General features: G+C 43.4%; 1 protein-coding gene across 12 annotated transcripts in view; it reads right to left on the bottom strand.

Annotated features, from left to right (window-relative positions):
* The window catches only part of FHOD3 (formin homology 2 domain containing 3), a 549,164-nt gene that overhangs the window by 179,136 nt on the left and 345,358 nt on the right, over positions 1-24,670 (bottom strand). For all 12 annotated transcript variants that reach the window (XM_021096278.1, XM_021096273.1, XM_021096274.1 and 9 more), the window contains exons 9-10: positions 16,094-16,237; positions 7,979-8,229 (exon numbers count right to left, since the gene is read on the bottom strand). In XM_021096278.1, the coding sequence (XP_020951937.1) occupies positions 7,979-8,229; positions 16,094-16,237 (395 nt within the window). The remainder of the gene's footprint in view (positions 1-7,978; positions 8,230-16,093; positions 16,238-24,670) is intronic.

Here is a 24,670-nt window from a genome sequence, read left to right as displayed (position 1 = left end):
TACCCCTAATCTAACATCTATGGGCAAAAGAGCAATTCTTTTTTTTTTTTTTCCAGCTATACCTGTAGCCTACAGAAGTTCCCAGGCTAGGGGTCGAATGGAGATATAGCTGCTGGCCTGCACCACAGCCACAGCAACATGGATCCAAGCCGCATCCGCAACCTACGATGCAGCTTACAGCAAGGCCGGATCCTTAACCCACTGAAGGAGGCCAGGGATTGAACCCGTATCCTTGCAGACACTATATCACATTCTTAAACAGCTGAGCCATAATGGGAACACCAACAAAACAGCAATTCTTGAATTTAATGGTTTCACTTCTTGACCTTCCCTGGATGACATCACCAGTGGAGGGAAGAGTGTCCACTGCTCCTTCTCAAGTTGAGTGCTCAACTCCACCTGTACATCTGTGAACCCTTGATGGACAGAGGTAGCTCAGGTGGACTTCTCCCCTCTGTTCCTCTCCCTCCAACCAGGTTCCCAAGCCCGGCTGCAGAAGAGCACACCTTCTCTTACGCAACCATTGTTCTGTCTTGCCATTTTGTTATGTGCCGGTGTCACATTCCATTATGTCAACTTTATGGGATGTGATAGAAGTCAAACTGATTAGAATTGGATATGCTGGGCATTTTGGTTATCAAAAATATCATGAGATTTAGTCAAATGTTTGGTTCTTCAAGAGGGCTCAGTATATGCCTTAAGAATCTGAAGTGCAAAACTTTGCTAAATGGAGTTAAAACGAAACCAAACCAAACCAAACCAAAATGAAAAAGTACTACATACTATCTGCAGTAGAAATTTGAGAATTATAATCTCTAGAAAAAAAGCCAATTCTGACCCATGCCCATGAGTAATTAAGGTAGGTCCACAGAGTTTAAGAAAGCTACCTTACTTTCTTTTTTTTTTTTAATTGTAGTAACTTTACTTAAAAATCTTCACAGATTCAAGATTATTGATAGTGATACTAAAATTCCCCCCCCCTTTGTTCTGTTGCATCATGAGTATCTAGACATAGTTCTCAATGCTACTCAGAAGCATCTCCTTGTAAATCTATTCTAAGTTGTGTCTGATAAGCCCAAGCTCCCGATCCCTCCCACTCCCTCCCCCTCCCATCAGGCAACCACAAGTCTCTTCTCCAAGTCCATGATTTTCTTTTCTGAGGAGATGTTCATTTGTGCTGGATCTTAGATTCCAGTTATAAGTGATATCATATGGTATTTGTCTTTGTCTTTCTGGCTCATTTCACTCAGGATGAGATTCTCTAGTTCCATCCATGTTGCTGCAAATGGCATTATGTCATTCTTTTTTATGGCTGAGCAGTATTCCATTGTGTATATATACCACATCTTCCGAATCCAATCATCTGTTGATGGACATTTGGGTTGTTTCCATGTCCTGGCTATTGTGAATAGTGCTGCAACGAACATGCGGGTGCATGTGTCTCTTTTAAGTAGAGTTTTGTCCGGATAGATGCCCAAGAGTGGGATTGTGGGGTCATATGGAAGTTCTATGTATAGATTTCTAAGGTATCTCCAAACTGTTCTCCATAGTGGCTGTACCAGTTTACATTCCCACCAACAGTGCAGGAGGGTTCCCTTTTCTCCACAACCCCTCCAACATTTGTTATTTGTGGACTTATTAATGATGGCCATTCTGACTGGTGTGAGGTGGTATCTCATGGTAGTTTTGATTGGCATTTCTCTTATAATCAGCGATGTTGAGCCTTTTCTCATGTGTTTGCTGGCCATCCGTATATCTTCCTTGGAGAACAGTCTATTCAGGTCTTTTGCCCATTTTTCCATTAATTGATTGGCTTTTTTTGCGTTGGGTTGTATAAGCTGCTTATATATTCTAGAGATTCCTTTTAAAATTGTACCTCACAAAATCAAATACCTCGGAATACACCTGACCAAAGAAGTAAAGGACCTATATGCCGAGAACTATCAAACTTTAATCAAAGAAATCAAAGAAGATGTAAAGACATGGAAAGATATTCCATGTCCATGCATTGGAAAAATCACTATTGTAAAAATGGCCATACTACCCAAAGCAATCTACAGATTCAAGGCAATCCCTATCAAATGACCCAGGACATTTTTCACAGAACTAGAACAAACAATCCAAACATTTATATGGAACAACAAAAGACCCATAATCACCAAAGCAATCCTGAGAAACAAAAACCAAGCAGGAGGCATAACTCTCCCAGACTTCAAGAAATACTACAAAGCCACAGTCATCAAAACAGTGTGGTACTGCTATCAAAACAGACAGACCGACCAATGGAACAGAATAGAGAACCTGGAAATAAACCCTGACGCCTATGGTCAATTAAGCTTTGACAAAGGAGGCAAGAACATAAAATGGGAAAAACAAAGTATATTCAGCAAACATTGCTGATAATCCTGGACAGCTGCATGCAAAACAATGAAATTAGAACACACCCTCACACCATGCACAAAAATAAACTCAAAATGGCTGAAAGACTTAAATATAAGATAGGACACCATCAAACTCCTAGAAGAAAACATAGGCAAAACACTCTCTGACATCAACATCATGAATATTTTCTCAGGTCAGTCTCCCAAAGCAATAGAAATTAGAGCAAAAATAAACCCATGGGACCTAATCAAACTGAAAAGCTTTTGCACAGCAAAGGAAACCAAAAAGAAAACAAAAAGACAACTTACAGAATGGGAGAAAATAGTTTCAAATGATACAACTGACAAGGGCTTAATCTCTACCTATTTTCAACAGTCAAAACACTCCCTGCCTTGACATCACCCCAAGAAGGAGGTGAATATGACAACAAATTACTTGTTTCCCTCTAATGCGGGGCTGACATTTTAGCACTACTGATATTTTAGAACAGAAAAATGGAAGTTGTCAGGCTAGGGATTGAACCCACACCACAGCAGTGACCCAAGCCACTGAAGTAACAACTCCAGATCCTCAACCTGCTGAGCCACAAGGAACTCCAAGAACAGATAATTCTTCGTTGTGGGGGGCTGTCCTTTGCACTGTAGAATGTTTAGAAGCATTGCTGGACTCAGCCAGCAGATGCCAAAAGCACTTCTGGCTCTTGTTATGACAACCAAAAATGAATCAAGGCATTGTCAAGTGTCCCCTAAGGGGCAAAAGCACTTCTAGTTGAGAACCACTACCTTATGGAACCACTGGGACTGATCCCAGCCAGCCTCCACCTCCCAAGCAGCCCAACCCTTCCTGGACTCATCACTAAATCCCCTCCCCTCCCTAGTGGATCTGTATGTCCCCTAGTCTGAATCCTTTCTGCCCTCTCCAGCCCCTTCAGTCCTTCACTGGGAACTTACAAGTACCCAACAGCAAACGGTCTACATGTCTTTTTTTCCTTTTTCCTGTTTTTTTTTTTGTTTTGTTTTGTTTTGTTTTGTTTTGTTTTGTTTTGTTTTGCTGTTGGTCACTCCACGGTATATGGAGTTCCTGGGCCAGGGACCAAATTCGAGCCACAGTTGCGACCCATGCTGAAGTTGTGGCAACACCAGATCCTTTTGACCCACTGCGCAGGCCAGGGATTGACTCTGTATCCTGGCGACACAGAGACGCTGCTGATACCATTGCACCACAGCAGAAACTCCATTTTCCATGTCTTCGTGGAATATTCCTTGTTCTAACTCTGAATTTAGGATGCTGTTCCCTAACAGCCCTCTCCTATGTCATGATGGGTTCTTCTCTCTTACCCACATAATCCCCTCTGCCAACTCCAGACTACACCCCTGCTCCAACCTTCTTCAAGAAACTCAGCCACTTAGAACAGGGGTGGGCAGCCTATGGGCCAAATCAGGCCCACCAAGTATTTTGGTACAGTTTATTGGCTAAGAATGGTTGTCACGTTTTTTAACGGTTGGGGGAGAAAAATCTAAAGAACTTCATGACATGTAAAACTCAAAAATCAGTGTCCATAAATAAATGTTCACTGGAAGGCAGCCATACGCATTCACTTACCTGTTGTCTATGGCTGCTTTTACGGTACAAAGGCAGAATTTAGTTGCATAGTTGCAACCAAGGCTGTCTGGCCTGGGAAGCTTAACATATTTATTATCTGGCCCTTGACAGAGAATGTTTCCAACCCTCATCTTTGAGGCACATGGGAACAGTCTGTACCATCCCCTCCCAACCTGCTGTCATCATCCACTACCCGCCAGGTCACTCTTCCATGTGTCTTAAAATATACACACGACCGAAAGCTGGATGGCACAACTGCTAATATCAGCAAATGAATGAGGTTCAAAATTACCTCTATGGGTTGGAATGTTGTGTGGAAACCAAGAGGATGAAATTTAAAGTTTATATATTAAGTCCCATGCAATGTTCACTGTCAGAAAGATGAACACACAGAGCTGGAAGAGGATGTAGTGTGTGCGGACAGAGCTAAGAAGCAGGATGAACCGGGAAATGTCACAGGGAAATCTCTATATAATGAAATGCTAGGCAATAAGAAAGCTGTCACATTATGGGCCAGATTTAGGGCAGATGACTTTCTTAACAAGCCAACAAGTTCAAGGATAGACTGGGGTGCCCTAGGGAGGGCAGAGTCTGAGAAAATGCTCTCAGAAAGGGCTTCTGCTCTGGGCTAGACAACCTTGAAGCCTCATTAATCCTTACATTATACACTATGACAATTTAAACCAGAGACACTGGCTCTTCTGCTGATTAGATGCTAAAAATAATTTCCTACATAAAGTATGAAAGTGCCAATATTTTTATTCCTTCCAATCAAATATGTAAAGTTTTTGTTTGTTTGTTTTGTCTTTTTGCCTTTTCTAGGGCCGCTCCCACGGCATATAGAGGTTCCCAGGCTAGGGGTCTAACTGGAGCTGTAGCTGTCAGACTACACCAGAGCCACAGCAACTCGGGATCCGAGATGCATCTGCGACCTACACCACAGCTCACGGCAATGCCGGATCCTTAACCCACTGAGCAAGGCCAGGGACCGAACCCACAACCTCATGGTTCCCAGTCGGATTCGTTAACCAATGCGCCACAACAGTAACTCCTCAAATCTGTAAAGTTACTTACAAAGATGAAATTCACTATGGTACACACAGTCCGCAAAGGTACTTTGAGGTGGCAGACAACCAATAAACTCATACATTATTTGATAAATTCTCGGCAGAGAGCTCTACTTCTTCAGAAACTAAAGCGAAGCAATGAGAGTTTAGAGCCTTAGAATTAAAGCATTCAGCCTAGAAGGCCTAGGTCTATAAGAAGACCTGGGTATTTTTTTCCTGTTTGACTCTCTTTGAATTTTTATATTTACCTGAATAAAAATAGAGCTACATGGTATGTAAATCAAATTTCTTCCCTAAAAAGTCAGAAGTGAAACTCCTATTCAATATGACCATGTTGCGAAGAATGGTGGTTTGCAAAGTGGTTCTATAGATCTGACACTGAGAAGCCAAGGTCAAAGACTTAGATTTAACCTGGAGCGAGGCCCCCTAGTCCTGGGATTCATCATGAGGCACCAAGCCCCTGCTTTCTCATTTGTAACGTGAAGATAATGACACTTGTCCTGCCTGGACCCTACAGAGGATAGTCATGAGAATTCAATTCAAGTGATACAAAAGTACTGTATGAATGAAGAGTGCCATATACATTTTAAGGCCACAGGGATCTCTTTCTAACCAGTAACACAGTTCTATCTTCTTTTCAAAAGTTTTGGCATTAGGTGGGACACTGAGTTATAAAATCCAGCCTAAAATTCCGCATATGTGGCGTAGGCAGGCGCGTTGCTACAAGGGAGCAGTCAGCAGGGCCAGAATGTTCACACAGATGAAGAGGAATCTAGGTCAGGCATCCGTCTGTGTCTTTCAGGGTCTACAGGGAACGGAGTACAATGAATTTCCTGATTCTAAGGTAATGTTTTGAGGCACAGATGCTGAGCAGGTGACTAAGCTATGAGAGCAAGGATTATTTCCCAATTTGCTTCTCATCACCCTGTCCCTCTATCCTCCTGAATCTGCCAAAATTATGCTGTCCTTTGGGAGTCAAAGGACAAAGTCCCTCCAACAGCTTCATGGATGAAGCTACTTCATAATCACCGTCTGAAAATCATTCTCTTTATTTATAAGCTGGAAGGTAGATTGTTCTTAAATGCTATGAAATTTCCACTAAAATACTAATTTTGGTAAAATGACAAATCAGTCCTATTTGAAAACATTGAGACAGGAGCATTTGGAAAAGCATCTATATGGCCTTTCATTCCTGATCCCACCAAGCCTGGAGCCTCAAAACCATGAACTGTGCCCAGGATGGTCCACCCCACTGTTGTTACCTTTGCCAACATGTTACAAGGTGTTTTCATCTAAACCCACAATACAGGGACCTTTGAAATGTGCAAGAGCAAGAAGCAGAACAGGAACAAACATGACACAAGTCAGAGCGAAAGAACACCAGGTGCTACTGACAAGGTCTCCTAACTCCTATCTTCAGCATCTTTGGTGGTTTTACATACAGATTTTTCAGCCTATGGTGCACATTTTCCTCAATTTTCTCCATGCTAATTTCTCAAGGGATTAGCTAGAAGAGGTGTTCCAGAGAGCTTCCAGGGTCCTGTGAGCACTGCCTGTGTTTCTTGAAGACCTTAGGTCACACAGTACAATGTTCATGGTAGATTTCTCATTCTACAATCTGTTCAGAAGCATTGGTCTTCTTCTTACTAAAATAGAGCTTGCTATACAAAGACTCTTAGAAATAGGAAAACCTGTAGATGGAAGAATGCTTGATGAAGAAGGGTGTCAACACAGACCATGCCCTCCTCTTCCTTCTGCTATAGAAGGCACCAAAGCCATGGGCTGGTTCTTGCTCTAGTGATCCCATGCCTAACAGACTGCTTGGGACACTTTCTGGTAGTGCTGAAAGTAGGTGTCCCCATAGGGATGGAGAGGGAGAGATCTAACTGTACCACTCTCTCAAGGTCATCCAACTTATTCTGAGTTATGCTCTTTTTCACTGTACAGCCTCCTGACCTACATCTGGCTCCGAGGTGGATCTCCGTGATGAGGGAAAATACTCCAGTCCAATGATGTGAGTAGAGCTTCCACCAGCAGCAGGAAGCAGTGCACAGGTAATCAGTGTATCAGTCAGCCCCAGTAGACCTGGCTGGCACAGACTAGTCCTCAGAACCCTACTATCCTAGTGCACTGATAGCATCCATTTGGAAAGACAAAACTGGACCTAGACCCCAGAACAGCATGGTCATCCTTTTGCTGTACCTGTTTTATGGAACCACTTCTGAGCGTCTACAGATTTTTGTCAAGCTTTTTATTTTGGCATCTATAATGTCTCATGGGATTGTCAATCTTTCTATTTCTTTTTAGGTCCTTCCTTCATTCTGACTTTCTCCCAGCTCAGATGTAAGGTTCACAAGAATGGAGATCATACCTTTTCCATGTATTTGTCTTCATGGCTTCAAACAGCCCTGGCCTAAAACAGACACTTAATAAAAATGTGTGCTATATGAGTGACTGCATAAACGATGGCATTATCATTTACTGAAATTATATGAAAGTATGTATTTGCTCTATTTAATGCAACCTCAATTATGTGTTGTCATGAGGACCTTAGATTCTAACACTCTCACATTCATAGTGACTACCATTAATTTCTAAGCCAAAGTTCTGTGTTTTGGATTCTGTTCCAGTTGATAAACCACAGCTTTCTAAATAGATATTAACTGTGATACTAAATAATATAAAACACAAGTGGGTGAAGACCAGCTCATGGGGTTAGTAAGATCAAATCTGCACACATCTGCACAAACAGAACCACTTAGTCCTGGAAGGTTCTAGGGGAATTTGGGGTGATGTTTGAATGGTAGAGAAGAGGCAGGGAGTAGGTGGGCCAAGGATGGTCAGGGGCACGCGTGGGGGGGGGGTGTGGCCTCCCTCCCTCTTTTCCGCTTTCTTGTGCCCCTGTTCATGACTGGGTAAAGCCTTACTTTTCACGGAGATCTTGCACTTGACTGGTCTTGAAGCCTGGAGCTGATGGGGAGCAGGGACTGGACGGGGCCGACACAGGGCTCTTGATGCTCTGCACCGAGTGCCTTCGGCTCCGCCTGCGGTCCAGGCCCCGGGACTCACCCCCTGCGCCACTACCACCACCGCCACACACACTGGCCCTCCTCCGGTCCCTGCGCCCGCTGGGGGGCGGCTCGGCAGTCTCATCACCGTCCTCCAGCCGCAGCGCCACCTGGAAAAGCAGAGAGTGCCCAGTGCAAGGTCAGTCTTAACAGCCTTTCTTAGCCCCACCCCCACTCGCTTCTCCGCAAGGTCATCAGAACCACAAGCATCCCAAGCAATCTGCAAACTGAAAAGATGCTCTCCACTGAGTATTTTCCTAAATGGATACAATAAGGTCAGTCAATGTCACAAGAAGGTCTGAGAAATATTTTATAATTCAATGGGCTCCTCACCCTGGAGCCCAGCACTGCCCTTCCCAGAGTCATCTCCCCCAGGTTCCTTTTTGCTCTTCTCTAGTCCAGGAGGTGTGGTCTCTCCTGAAGCCCAGCAGCCGGAAGCCCTGGGTTTCCTGACTGTTCCTGAGCTTGCTAACCCCATGAGGGTGCTCAGAAGATCAAAGCAAGGAGAGAGGCAGGAGCCACGCACTCTAGGTGAGCAGGACCCGGCCTCACTGGCAGGTCTTCTGAGAGGCCTTACCACAGGCCCCATGGCTCCTAGGGAACCCTCCAAGCCTGGTATTGGGTGGGGGTGGAGCCTGAAGTTACACCAGCTCAGCCAGCTTGCGAGCTGGTCACAAAAATTTAGACCAGAAATAGACTGGACCTCTAGAGTTCACTTTTTAAATAATCTCCTCTGACAAGCAATGAATACTTGTGCAGAAGAATAAGTGCCTCACATGTGGCCACTTTGGCTTCCATATGGAAACGTGAGCCAACTGGCACCATAGCCCACACCCCCACCCTCTTCCCAGGTATCTTTTAGCCCTGCTCCTAGTAGAGAGGTGCCCTTTCCAAAGGCCCAGCTCTGCCACCTCTAAATCTCCTCTATTCTGGATCCTACTCCATGGCTTTCTTACCTCACGTTAACACCCACCATCTGTGCTTTTGCCCACGTTCCTCTTTAAATGCTTCCCAATGGGCTATTACATTCATCTGTATCTCCAGCTTCTTTAACTCTTTTATGCCTACTTTCTCAAAAACTAGAGTCAGAAGAGCACAGTTGACATTGACTAGACCTCTGTGTGTCTGGCTGTGCAACTAATGGACCAGGCATGACCTGCAGCAAATTGCTTGCCTGAGAGTCTCTTGCTCACCAAATGAGGCCAACAGCATTGCCTTTGTAAGTTTGTGTTAAGAATAGCTTCTATAATGTATGTAAAGTAGCTAGGATAGGGCCTTTCCCATGACCGGTACTCAATAAATATGACCATTCTTCCACAACTCGTGCCCTCGGATGAAGGGCCTGGGGTGCCCACAAATTCCTCCATCAAACAGAACTGGCAGGTCAGGCCCTCTTGCAGCCCAGGCGGACCAGGCCCAACCAAGTCCAGCGGTCCTCTGACTTGGCACCCAAGGAGTCACATGGTCCCATATCCATGAAGGTGCATATTTTCTAGCCTGGTGGGTGCTCTTGGTCACATTTCACAACTTATACAAGTGAGAGAATAGAGAAGTAACATAAAGACCCAGACAGCTGACCACAGGATTTGGCATTGACGTCACCAGTCTACAGAAAACCTGGCTATTGTAAAATCAGTGGTCCCCCTAGGTCCAAAGTGTTGGCATCTGTGTTCACATGGCAAGGTGAGCTTTGCTGAGTCAAGGCCAGGCTGACTACTCTCATCCTATTCTAAGGATGGGTACCTGAGATGTATGACCTGTTTCCCAGGAGTACACCCTCCCTTTATGTGCTCCATCTCCAACTTCCTCTAGCTCTAGCTTTTAGATAAGATCGATTTAGTGAAAACTACATGCCAGATACATTTCATAACAAACTCCCAAATAGAGGACGACAATTTAATAATATTTTGACCAGGCAGACATAATTTTGGAAGGCTTAAGGTAAGAATTGATAAGAGTTCAAAAAAATCTCTATTGCAAAATCTCACTGGAAAGCCTGTTTCCTCATGGGACCCTCTGCAGGACAACAGCAAGAACTAAGAAAGAAATTATGTATCTGGTTAATCACTTTTATCACCTCAGTGTGAACACCTTAAAGGGGAAAGTTCTCTGGAGAAAGTCTGAGAATGACTAGATACCTAACCAAGGACAGTATGTAAAAATGTTATTAGCCAATTATTTTTTCTTCATTTCTAGATATAAAAATTCTAGAGTATTTGAACTTATTCTGACCTGAAGTATTGATTCAGCTTTTTCTTAAGCCCACATTTGAGTTGATAAGGTGAGGGAATAAAACACAGTCTAGATATTTCTAATTCTTTTGTCTAACCTCAGACATCCAAGGATCAAACAGCTCACAACTGCCTTTGAGGGAGGTGTGTGGAGAGTGCATGAAGTAAAATCTAGTCTAACTGCTGTTTGTCCAAAAAGATGGAGACAGAAAGTTTAAATGAAAAGTAAAAAATTATCAAAATGGCACCATAAAATGGAATTCATTGAGGCTGACCTAAAATCTAGGTCCTCAGAGTACCTGTTGTGGCGCAGCGGAAACACAGCCAACTAGTATCCATGAGGACAAGGGTTTGATCCTTGGCCTCGCTCGGTGGGTTAAGGATCCCACTTTGCCGTGAGCTGTGGTGTAGGTCACAGATGTGGCTCGGATCCTGCCATGCTGTGGCAGTGGCGAAGGCTGGCCACTGTAGCTCTGATTAGACCCCTAGCCTGGGAACCTCCATATGCCACTGGTGTGCCACCCCACCCCATCCCCCCCCAAAAAAAAATAGAACACGTCATGATCAAGTGGGTTATATGTCAGGAAAGTAAGGATGTTTAGAGGATAAAAAGAAATAAATTAAATATCAACTTAAAAATCCAGAAAAAAAAAAAACAAGTAAACTGAAAGAGGATTAAAGAAGGCAACCATAAAGACAAAAATGTTTTGAATTTTTAAAAAACAGAAGAGCACTAAAAATACATAAATCAAAATTAACAACAAAATAGACAAACCATGGGATCTCCCGTCGTGGCGCAGTGCCGGAAACAAATCCCACTAGTATCCATGAGAATTTGGGTTTCATCCCTGCCTGGCTTTGCTCAGTGGGTTGGGGACCTGGCATTGCTGTGAGCTGTGGTATAAGTCACAGACGTGGCTTAGATCCTGCACTGCTGTGGCTGTGGTATAGGCCGGCGGCTGTAGCTTCAATTAGCCTGAGAACTTCCATATGCCACAGGTTCGGCCCTAAAAAGCCAAAACAAACAAACAAACAAACAAACAAAAAAACACAAGCCACAAGTTAATCTAGAGAAAAAAAATGGGAGAAATTACAAAAATAAATAAATAACAAAGGGAAAATAACTTCTCAAGAGAGGATATTAAAAACATTCATAAGAGACTATATATTTCTTTAGTAAGCAATTTAAAAATCAAGATGAAATGGCTAATATCTTAGGAAAATATAATTTAGTAAAATTTATCCCCAAAACCATAGGGAATTTAAATAGACCAATATTCATGGAAAAAAAACAGTTACCAAAGATCTGCCTCCAGTATACAACACACACACACACACACACACACACACACACTCCTCCTCTGCCTCCACCTCATCATCATTGTCATCACAGGTCCACAGCATTTCCCAAGGAAATTCTATCAAATAATCAAAGACCAGAGACAAGGGCAGAGAAAAAGAACAAAAACATCCAAATATTTTTACAAAGCAAGACTAAAATTGTTACTTAACATAACAAGTATTGCAAACACATACAAAGAAAAGGATAAGAACACTCTGTGGTAGCGTTGCCATGGCAACAAAACTGCAACCAGCCAACATCAATCAAGAGAAGAGCAGATAAATAAATTGGGATTTATTCATCAGTGGTGAAAATGAACAAACTGGAACTCCACGTAAAAACATGGTTAAGTCTCAAAAACAAAAAGCAAAAGAGAAACCGTAGGAGGACACAAATGGTATGGTTCCATTTATAAAAAAGACAAAATTAAACAATACTTTGTTTAGGGATACAGACTGGTAGGAAGGCATTAAATCAGCTGATCTATGGACCCTCTACTCCTTTTGTAGGAGTGATGCTTCTGGGGAAAGAAGGCAATATCTCCATCCAATTTTTTGTAAATATGCTAATAACTAGAGTACATAATAAATAGCCTGAAGATATTTTCTAGTGTGAAAGTTCTTGTTTCTGGAATGCTCTTAGCAGGCTAAGGATCATCTATACTAAATAAACCCAGAATTTATGGATCTATAAGCCAAGATTCTCTGGGCTATGTAGTAGCGATGCTTCATAACTGAATATTACTCGCTGGGCAAGGCGAACCACACTTGGAGACCTTGTCTATTGCTCTGGGTCAGAAAGCACATGCCTGATGCACAAATAAAAGACCTGGAAATCACATGGAATGTCCCAGATCTCTCCCTGCTTCTTTGCACCTGTTTGTCCTAGAAATGACTAGCCTAGGTAGATGAGTATAGATAGCTCTGTCATAGAGAGCAAATTCTCAGATGGATCAGCTCTTATTTGATAATCTGATTCTTTGTGTTAGCTCACAGAGTAAGGCATGTTCAGGCAAAACTATTTTTATTTATTTATTTATTTTTGGTTTTTAGGGCCACACCTGTGGCACATGGAAATTCCCAGGCTAGGGGTCAAATCAGAGTTGCAACTGCCAGCCTATACCACAGCCACAGCAACGCCAGATCCAAGCTGCATCTGTGACCTACGCCACAGCTCAAGGCAATGCTGGATCATTAACCCACTGAGTAAGGCCAGGGATCAAACCCACATCCTCATGGATATTAGTTGAGTTCATAACCTGATGAGCCACAATGGGAACTGCAAAACCATTTAAAAAAAAACACAAAGGAATAGTGCTAGGAGTTGGTTTGATGACACCAAGGAGGGCTACCAAGGACATTTTCTAATTACTGGTCATATTTTAGTTCGTAAATATGTGAGTGTATTAGGGTTCTCCAGAGAAACAGAAAAAAATAGAATATACTGGAGATTTAGTCTAAAGAACTGACTGACATGATTCTGGAGGCTGAGAAGTTTCAAGATCTGTAGTCCATAGGCCTGAGAACCATAAGAGCCAACAGCATTAGTTCCAGCTGGAGGTCAAAGGTAAGAGGTACCCTAGGTCCCAGCTCACTACAACTTGGCAGAGAGTAGATTCTCTCTTGGTCAATCTTTGGTTCTATTCATCCTTCAACAGACTGGATGAGGGACACCCACATGGAGAAGGGCAATCTTCTTTCCTCAGTCTACCATCTGAGTGCTCATCTCATCCAGAAACACCTGCACAGTCACAGAATAATGTTTGATCAAATATCTGGCCACCCCATGGCCCAGTCAAGGTGACACACAAAAAATTAACCATCACAATGGCTATTTGTTTTGTTGTTTTTTGAATTATATTTATTTATTTATTACTTTTTTTTTTTTTTTTTTTTTTTTTTTTTAGGGCTGCTCCCACGGCATATGGAAGTTCCCAGGCTGGGGGTTGAATCGGAGCTGCAGTGGCCAGCCTACATCACAGCCACAGCAACACGGGATCCCTGATCCACTGAGCAAGGCCAGGGATCAAACCCAAGTTCTCATGGATACTAGTCAGATTTGTTTCTGCTGTGCCCCAACAGGAACTCCTTTGAGTGACATTTATGATTGATATGTACTTAATGCTGAAATATTAAGCAAATGCCATTTGACAAAAGGAAGATTGTAAACACAGAACATCTTTTGAAAAGTTTGACATAAACAGAAGGAGGAAGATGGGGAGATAGCTTGAGAGTCAGGTAGGCTGGAGAGAAAGTGTGCCTGAAACAGGAAGTAGTCACCTAGGGAAGGTATCCAGTCTACTTTTCTTTCTTCCTTTTCTTTTCTTTTTAAGGTCTCACCCGTGGCATATGGAAGTTCCCAGGCTAGGGGTCGAATTGGAGCTACAGCTGCCAGTCTACACCACAGCCACAGCAGTGCAGGATTCAAGCTGTATCTGTGACCTACACCATAGCTCATGACAACACCAGATCCTATCCCACTAAGTGGAGCAGGATGGAACCTACGTCCTCATGGATGCTAGTCAGGTTCATTACCAGTGAACCATGACAGGAACTCCTTCAGGCTATTTTTCAAAATTCTCTCCCAGTTGATTCACTAATGGGAAATTCACATGCATGTTGATACCTTCGGATAGATGCTGAGCACATAGAATCCAAAGCTTTGAGCATACATGCCCCTGGTAGAGCAGAGTCTTAGAGATTGGAGTTCTGATCAGGAGTAAGAGGTGAGGAAGAGAGGTATCTGTATTGGGAAAAGTCCTTCTCTACCTTCATGTAAGCCAACTGTCTTGAGTCCCTCCCTTTCCCCAGCTTTAGTATTTTTACTTATTCTGTCCTTTAGGAGCCATTACAACATGCTCCTCCATCACCGATTGACTTCCCAATGCCACATGTCAGGGACAGTGAAACACGAAAGTCTGAGCAGATAACTGGATGAATGAGGCTTGGTTAGAAGAGAAGATGTCCAGAGCAGGGCACAAAGAACTGGCCAGCTGTGGGACGCTTTAAGCTCTGATAGTATTTATCTCTGGCTCTGTTGCCACTGATTTTTCCTACGAGCATACAAACATAATTCTATTCTATTCCTCAGCTTGTCACTTACTAGGATAGTAACTTTTAGAAAACAGTGAGTTACATGTCAGTCTCTCCACTTCTATCCAGTGATGATCACAATAGAGTCATTTAGCTGGGAAATATCCCTTCTTGGACTCTAGCTGTACAAAAAAAATCTATGAATAAAGCTCTTCATCATAACAGCATTTATAATTACAAAAACTTGGAAGCAATATAAATTTGAAAAAAAAATAGGGAGTGGCTTTTTGTATCATGGTACTCGCATTCAAACAGGATATTACATTTTTAATAAAGTGAAATTCTTGAAGAAGATTCAATGACAAAAGAAAATGGTTCCAACATATCTACCAATAAAGATTCAGTCCATGACACTGAATACAGACTATCATCTCCAGACTTAAGAACATGTACCTATGTATACAAAAAAAGCTAGAAAAACAGACCAAAATGTTAACCATGGTCAGTAATCGAATCATGGGTGATTCTTCTCTCTTAAACTTTTTGGTATTTTCCAAATATTCTTCACAGAGTACATACTTTTAGCAAATAAATAACACCATGATGAGGTGATAGAGAAGGCAGAAGAAAGTAAAAGAAGTTTAGTATCTTTAATAGCACTTTCCCCCTGCATTTTCATTTTGTACTGGACCCTACAAATTCTGTAGAGCCCTGCAGGAAGTTCCACCCCTACTGAGGACAAGAAACATGATCTCTATGCCTCCCACATCTACTGACCTAGAAATGCATATTCTTTACAATAAAATAGCAATCAATTAATAAGCAAGCAAGCTGCCAAATTTATCCTAGATCAGGAGTTTTTACCTCTGAGTGTGCCTCAGAATTACCTGTCCTGTACAACACAGATCTGGGCCCACCCTCAGAATTTCTAATTCAGCAGGTCTGGGTGGGGCCTGTGAACCTGAATTTTGGCAGCTTCCAGATGTTGTGGAAGCAGTCACACCACACTCAGAACCCCTGGCCTGAAGTATGTTTACTTCTGCCTCTGACATTTTTCCAAGCTGCATGATGCCTTACAACAAGCATTTCCTGGGAGTTCCCATCGTGGCTCAGCCATAATAAGTATTCATGAACACAGGTTCAATCCCTGGCCTCATTCATTGGGTTAAGGATCTGGCATTGCCACAAGCTGTGGTGTAGGTCACAGACGTGGTTTGGATCTGGCATTGCTGTGGCTGTGGCATGGGCCGGCAGCTGCAGCTCTGATTGAACCTCTAGCGTGGGAACTTCCATATGCTGCAGGTGTAGACCTAAAAAAAAAAAAAAAAAGAAAGAAAAAGAAAAAAACACAAGAGGCATTTCCTGTTACCTCATAAATGTTCAACTGCTCCACTAAGTCCAAGTCAGTCCCTTTCTTGTTCAAGTGCCGCTGGGACACGGCCGCAATGCCCAGCTCCTCCAGGCAGTCCACCACATCGTAGAAGGTGTCTTGGTCTGGCAATCCGGATAAGGTCTGCACAAAGAAAGAAAGGGACACAGACATATCTTAAGGGACTGTCACAAGGCATTTTTTTTTTTTTTTGCGCTGTAGCCAGTGGCCATAATTATAACACTGTGGGGCAAAGCACAACAGATGACAAGTTTGTTTGAGAAAAAACATCTTTAGGGTGCTAAGCAGAATGAATACCAAGACCCTACTCCCTGGGACACAGGTGCTATACCATCCCTTCCCCTTGAGTGTAGGCAGGACGCCCTCATGATTAGGTGATGTTTTATGGCAAAGGTGAAAGAATCCTACAGATGTCATTAAGGTCCCAAATCAATTGATTTTTGAGTTAATCAAAGGGGAAAGTAGCTGGGTGGGCCTGACCTAATCAGGAGAGCCATTTAAAAATGGATTTAGGTCTTTTCTGACTCTAGAGGCTAGAAGAGAGATTATCCTGCTGGTTCAGAAGAAGCAGCAGGCCACCATGAATTCTACATCTATAAAGAAATGAGCTCCACTAACAACCACATGAGCTTCGAAGGGTTCCCAAGCCTCAGATGAGAGGCCAGCCCTGGTTGACACCTTGACAGCAGCTTTGTGAGACTCTGACCAGAGGACCCAGTGAGGTGGTGCCTAGACCACATCCCATGGAAACTGTGAGATGCTATGTCTGTGATGTTTCTTTCTCTCTTTTTTTTTTTTTTTTTTTTTTTTTTTTTGCTTTTTAGGGCCACACCTTTGGCATATGGAGGTTCCCAGGCTAGGGGTCTAATTGAAGTTATAGCTGCCAGCCTATGCCAGAGCCACAGCAATGCCATATTTGAGCCACACCTGCAAACTACACCACAGCATGGAAACGCCGGATCCTTGACCTACTGAATGAGGCCAGGGATCAAACCCAAACCCACAACCTCATGGTTCATAGTCAGATTCATTTCTGCTGTGCCATGATGGGAACTCTAGTATGTGATGCTTCAAGCTGCTCAATTTGCAGTACTTTGTTACATGGAAATTGAAAACTAACTCATTCAATGATCAGAAACTCCTGTTAACATCAATCTACTGACAGCTGGAGTTATAACAATTTGGGGGGGGACACACCTCTGGCATATGGAAGTTCCCAGGCTAGGGGTCGAATCAGAGCTACAGCTGCCAGTCTACACCACAGCCACAGTAACGTCAGAGCCAAGCCATGTCTGCAACCTATACTGCAGCTCATGGTAATGCCGAATCCTTAAGCCACTGAGCAGGGCCAGGGATCAGACCCACATCCCCATGGATACTAGTCAGGTTCATTTCCACTGAGCCACAAAGGGAACTCCCTGGAGTTAGAACAATTAATGATTCCCTTTTCTTTCACTTCAGTAGGCCTTATCTTTGGTCTAAGACATTTAGGAAAACAAGAAACTTCAAAGTAACAACCAAGAGACAAAGACATAACCCAAGAGAAAAAGCCGACTTCTCTTTGAATTCTGCTTCTCTTAAAACTCAGATCAGGCCTCTGCTTAAAACTAGAAGGACCTTGAAATAAGGTCCTTTTCTTTTTTAAATTTATTTTATTGAAGTGTACTTGATTTACAATGTTGTGATTTCTGCTGTATAGCAAAGTGATTCAGTTATATGTATGTGTGCGTGTGTATATATATATATATATAGATCTCCATTCCTTTTCATATTCTTTCCTATTATATTTTTAATAGGATATTGAATATAGTTCTCTGTGCTACAGAGTAGTACCTTGCTTTTATCCATTCTATATATAATAGTTAGCATTTGCTAACCCCAAACTCCCACTCCATCCTTTCCCCACCTTCCCTTCCCCTTGGCAACCACAAATCTATTCTCAATGTCAGTGAGTCTATTTCATAGATAAGTTCATTCACATCATATTTTTGATTTCACATATACATGATATCATGATATTTGTCTTTCTCTGACTTATTCACTTAGTATGATAATGTCTAGGTCTGTCCATGTTGCTGTGAATGGCATTATTTCATTTTTTTATGGCTGAGTAGCATTCCATTGTGTATATATACCATTATCTTCTTTATCCATTCATTTGTCGGTGGACATTTAGGTTGTTTCCATGTCTTGGCTATTGTAAATATTGCAGCTATGAGCACAGGGGTGTATCTATCTTTTTGAATTATAGTTTTGTCTGGATATATGCCCAAGAGTGGGATTGCTGGATCCCATAGAAACTCTACTTTTAGGGTTCTTTTTTTTTTTTTTTTTTGGATTTTCAAAGGCCATACCCATGGCATATGGAGGTTCCCAGGCTAGGGGTCTAATCGGAGCTGTAGCTGCAGGCCTAGGCCAGAGCCAGAGCAACTTGGGATCCAAGCCGCGTCTGCGATCTACACTACAGCTCACAGCAACGCCAGATCCTTAACCCACTAAGCGAGAATAGGGATTGAACCTGCAACCTCATGGTTCCTAGTCAGATTTGTTAACCACTGAGCCACAATGGGAACTCCTACTTTTAGTTTTTTGAGGGACCTCCACACCATGTTCCACCGTGTCCAAGCCCCTTATAAATGATGGAGATGAAGGTGGAGAAGGGGAGGATTTGCCTGCAGTAACAGGAAGTTATTGAGATAAAACTTTGAGCCCAGACCTGCTATTCTAATCTCCTCCTCTCCTCACACATCCATGCCTTATACACAAGCTACTCTAGCCTGAAATTTCGGATACAGGTCTTTACTGCCTATTCATTTCATTATTATTGCATTTCAAAATTATTCTAAACATGGTGACCGGCTTTACAATAATTTAAAAAAAGGCCAATACTTCCATAAGGATTAGCTCGCAGTACCAACTTTTTTTTTTTTAACACTTCTATTTTGGTACTACTAACATTGGAAAGAATGTCTATTCACAACCTCATTAATGGTTGTTTCCTCTCTATGCTGAGCAAAGAGGACACAACTCACTGCTGTCAAGTCTGGAAACTAAAGAAAAATAACTGGGATGCAACAACTTAATCCATCAAGGGACTCCAGCAAGGGCACAGAACAGGAGGTTGTGAACCAGTTAGCAGCTATAATGAATAAACAGGTTCTCACACCTAAGGGGCCAAGTGTGGAAGCACACGCTGGTGTCTGCAGATGCTGGGGGAGGCGGTCCCTACGGCATTAGCAGACAGCAGTCCGCTGACCTAACTGGAAAAGTAGACACCTGTCCAGGTTATGCTGTCATCAAAACAAATCCATCCTTTGGTTTTAGTGAAAACTGTAGAAATTACTACAACATAAGGAGAGAGGAATGGTGATACAAAGGCTGGGGCAGGGCTAATGATTGGAGGTGCCCTGACTGACGGCTGACTCAGCCAATCACATGGGAGGAGAGGGGGAACTAGTGATACCAAGGCCAGGGGCAGGGCTAACGACTGGAGGCACCCTGAATGAAGGCTGACTCAGCCAACCACGTGGGAATTGACATTCTGTGGTCCATTCAAAATTTCCAACACAGCAGTGGAAGGGCAGGATGGGCACAGAGAAGCCTCTGGCAGTCTCCTCACCTCACCGGTCACCTCTCTTCTTCTCCCTTTTTTTTTCTCTGCTGAGAGTCAACTGAGGTTCTTTATCTCAGAAATTTCCAGGTGGTTAAATTCCTAGACCTAATCTCCATTGCCTTAGCAAGCCCAGCCATGATGAGTTGGGGCGATGACTATTAAGTCATTAAAGAATTAGGTCTGTAGAACCAAACTGACTCAGGGAGCCCTTACCCAGTAACAGGCTCAAAGCTGAGGGTACTGAGAGGCCATGTGTCATCTCTGGGGTGAAGATGTGGCCTTGAGCCACACCCAAGTGCCGCCTCACTGGCCTTCCACCACCAAGACAGCATCTCTCCACTGGCATGGGGTGGGGGCCATGCAGACCAGAAACACGCACTCACCAATTTTCAGCTAATTCTCTAGCATGTTCAGCAAACCCTGCAACACCCCCACCCCTTCTGGACCCTGTGCTCCCGTGTTCCCCCTTGACACTCACTGCTAAGATGCCTACTTCTGGCAAAGGTGGAGGCTACTCCAGAAAAGTCTGTGAGACAAATGTCTCTTGATGCCTTCACTTCCAGGTGACACTCAGGACACACTTCCTGCTCTCTCTCAGACCTTGTCTTGCCAGGGTTGTGACAAGTAAATCTTTATAGCCACTCGCAGAGGGAGAAAGCTCTGTCCTCAAAGACACGTGATTTTCCTCTCTTTGGGTTTTCTTTCCATCAAATCTTTCTTGTAGGATAAAACCAGTGTGGCGAAAGCCTATATGCAAGTGTTCACAGTGGGAGCCTTTGTGAAAGCCAAAGGCTGCGAACCCCGAAATCTCCTTCAATGCATGAAGAGGTAACAAATGGTGGTATATTCACACAAGGGAACACTATACCGCAGCAGAAAGGGGCAAACTCTTTTTTTTTTTTTTTTCTTTTTTTTTTTAGGGTCGTACTTGTGGCATATGGACGTTCCCAGGCTGGGGGCTGAGTCGGAGCTACAGCTGCCAGCCTACACCACAGCACAGCAACACCAGATCTGAGCCACGTCTGCAACCTACACCACAGCTCATGGCAACACTGGATCCTTAACCCACTGAGCGAGACCAGGAATCGAACCCACGTCCTCATGGATACTAGTCAGGTTCATTACCACTGAGCCATAATGGGACCTCTGGGGCACTCTTAATACACATAGTAACACAGATGAATCTCTAAGGCTGCTGAGTGACAGAAGTCAGCCTCAAAGGGTTATGAGTCCCATTTGTGAGATGACAACACTATAGTGATAGAGAATAAATCAGTGGTTGTCAGGGGTATGAATAGGGGATCAGCGTGTCACTATAAAAGGAAAACATAAGGGAGGTTTGCCCAGGGAAGTGGAGCTGTTCTATACCCTAATTGTGAAGGTTATCCATAACTATATACAGCTAGACAGCAAAAGAAAAAAGTCAATTTTGGAGTTTCCATATGGAGCCCTGAGACACAGGTTCGGCCCCTGGCCCAGCACAGTAGGTTAGGGATCTGGCTTTGGCACAGCTTGGATCTGATCCCTGGCCCGGGAAATCCATATGTTAAGGGTCAGCCAAGAAAGAAAAAAGAAAAAAAAAAAAAGAAATAGAAGTCAACTTTACTGTACGATAATTCAAAAAACAATAAAATCAAAACTAAAAGCAAACACTTGGTGTGACTCTCTTTCCCCCTCTGGACACTCCAAGGCAGCCCCACAGTAACACCCCTCCCCCTCCCCACCTACCTCATCCCATTCTACAAGGTGGTCAGTATCTGAGCCCCCAAAGTCGGGGATTCCCACTGAGGGGATTGCAGCTGGGTTAAGACAGGGCACTATGCAACTGCAGCTTGCAGGCTGAGAAATGGTTAGTTTCTGATGCTTCCTCAGAACTTCTGATAACATGGGTGCAGGGGCCTTGGGGAGATGAGTCTGGATCTTGGAAACCCCTCGTTTAGGTTCCTGTTTAACGAAGGGAGCAGACTTCGGTGTCAGAACCAGGAACAGGCTAGAATTCAGGACCCTTGTTTTGTCCAGAAAAATGCTAATGTTTTGAATTCCATGTCATTAGGTCATCTTCTATTTTGTTGAAAGAAAGGTTCAAAAAGCAACATACGTACCCAGATTTCAGAGTCTGAATTTTTGCCAGACCCATATGAGCATTTCAATGTGTTACATCGTTTGGGATCTCCCAAGATTTCACTCAACTGGGATGATACATGTGATTAAAATTCAACAAAAGAAAACAAAATCCAGCATGGGGGCCATTGGCCTGCTGGCCTTTGTGAGGAAAGGATGACCTTTGGAGGAATGTCCTCAGGACTTTCCTGGACTTGCTCTGGGCCAGGACTGACACAAGGTGAGACAAAACTGCCAGAGGAGAAAGAGTAAGTGAGGAATTCCTGGACATTAGATGCCACAGGGTGCCAAGGTGAGTGTGACACGCACTGGGCTCTTGCCAGTGATTGGCAGCAAGATGCCCAGGCTGTTCAGACACTGCTTGGATCATCAAAACAGCCAAGCATGGCCTCCACCATTAAGCTGGATAGCATTACAACAAAAACACTGCAAGAGTGAAACAGCCATTTTTGCTGAATTCCATGTTTTCTAAAACAACGTCAGTGACTTAAAAATTACAGGAAGTAGATGACCCTCATCTTAAAAAAAAAAAAAAAAAGGGAAAATTGCTCTAAAACTACATGGTAAAATCAATTCACAAGTAGATTTGAAAATAAAAACAGAATTCTTAGGATTATCTTACAGAAAAATGGTACCATCCCCCAGCAGGACTGTAGGAAATTTCCTGTGACCTCACCAACAAAAGGCATTTCATGAAAAAGCAATCACTGTTCATGTGACTCAGAGAAAATGGCTTGTTTTACTAGATATTTCTTTTAATCTCATTAGAGTTAATGTTCATTTTTCCACTGGGTTCTTGGTATATTCAGAGGAGTATCATTTTCTGCCCAATTTTTTGCAAACGATTTCCCAGTTTGTCCCTTGCCTTTAGCTTTTATTTGTGGTTTTCATTTAACGAGTAAGACCTTTCATGATTTTTACACAGTGAAATATTTAAGTCCTTTGCTTTGGAATCTTTTTGACCGGTTTTATAAATAAAATAACCTTCACTGAGCAGAGACTAATTAATCTTCATCTCTAGTCTCTTCTCATTTTTCTATAGTTTAATGTGTGACACTGAACTCTTTAATCTCTCTGAAATTTATTCTGGTATATATTCAAAGTAGGTTTCTGTCTGCCTTCATTTAGCAAAACCTCTTCCAATCATGAAAGAAGCTGACCATCCCCATGGATGGATTTCTATTACAGGGCAGGTTGTCCTGTGCATTGAGGTCTGTTTCGGAGCCCCTCTGCTTCAACCATCTGCTGAGGAGAGTCAGGACCACAGTGTTTTAATTCTTAGAGTTTGTATAACATTTTAATATCCAGTAGAATTACTTCTCATATTATGCTGCTTTCTACCAATTTGTTCCCAGGTCATCAGGAGGGATGTTTCTCCAGGTACATTTCTTTTCTAAAGAACTAACCATCACTGTGGTTGGTCTCACCTGACAGCCTGGAAAGGACAAAGGGAAGCCCTTGGGGTGGTTGATGTCATGCATGGGGTCCAGGGCAGAGAAAACCACCCTCCCCTCCCTCAGTTGTTAATGAGGAAGGGCCCCGAGCCCTGGAAGCAAAGAACCTCAGTCCTGAGAGGAGGCTGTCTCTGGTCAGCATGGGAGCCACTGTCAGAGCAGAACCTCTCGGGATGGACCCTGAAGACAAGTGCTGCCTCATGAGCTGGTGACCAGGGAGGGTGTGATGGGACGGCTGGGAGCACCAGGGTGAGGTTACCATCACAGGAGGAGGATGGGACCTGCCCTCAGAACTCCGTGCCTTACCCCAGCAATCAGAATTCAATAAGTTGTGGAATAAAAGTGCTTTCGTTTCTGCCCAACAGTGAACCATTTCCAAGAGTAAAACTTGCTAATCTATATTCTCAAAGAAAAATGTTTTTAGGGGGACGTCTTGACAGGAAAAGCGGCCATAAAATTCTCATGGTCCTCTTTTCGGCTTTACTAGAAAGACCAAAGCAAAGAAAGTGTGCAGATGTTCAGACCTTCACATGGATGAGCACGTGCACACATGCACACATACTCTGCATGGGTGTAAAGGGTTGGCTCTTGGAAAAAGCACTCTGAAGCATGTTCCTCCATCACCGTGGGGTGCACATGACATGGTTCTCATTCAGAGGGCAAATCTTGGATTTTCACATGTACTAGTTCCCTGGGGCTGCGGCAACAAAAGTACCACAACCTGGGTGGCTTAAAACAACAGAAATGTGGAGTTCCCATTGTGGCTGCTCAGCAGTAATGAACCAGACTAGTCTCCATGAGGACACAGGTTCAATCCCTGGCCTCACTCAGTGGGTTAAGGATCTGGCGTTGTTGTGATGTAGGTCACAGATGTGGCTCAGATCCTGTGTCTTGTGGCTGTGGCACAGGCCGGCAGCTACAGCTCTGATTCAACCCTGGCCTGGGAACTTCCATATGCTGCAGGGGTGGACCTAAAAAACAAAACAAAAATAAAAAAGCAAGAGAAATGTATTCTCTCAGTTTGAGAGACTAGAAGTTGGATGTCAAGGTGTTGGCATGGCCGTGCTCCCTCTGAAGGCTCTAGGGGAGGAGGCTCCTTGCCTCATCCTAGACGGCTGCTGAGCATCTTTAGCACTCTTCAGTGGTCCTCAGCTCACAGATGCCTCACTCCAGTCTCTGCCCCTGCCTCCACATGCTGAATTCCTCATGTATGTGTGTACATGTTGTCTTCCCTCTCTGTAGCTCTTTCCTTCTTCTTCTAAGGGCACCAGTCCTATTGAATGAGGGCCCACCCTAATGACCCCATCGTAACTTGACTACATTTACAAAGATCCTAGCTCCAAATAAGGCCACGTGCACAGGTACCAG

Source organism: Sus scrofa, chromosome 6, assembly GCF_000003025.6.
Source record: "Sus scrofa isolate TJ Tabasco breed Duroc chromosome 6, Sscrofa11.1, whole genome shotgun sequence".
In the NCBI taxonomy this organism is placed as follows: Eukaryota; Metazoa; Chordata; class Mammalia; order Artiodactyla; family Suidae; genus Sus; species Sus scrofa.
Note: the sequence above shows the minus strand (reverse complement) of the source record. Positions and strands in the feature narration are given on the sequence as shown.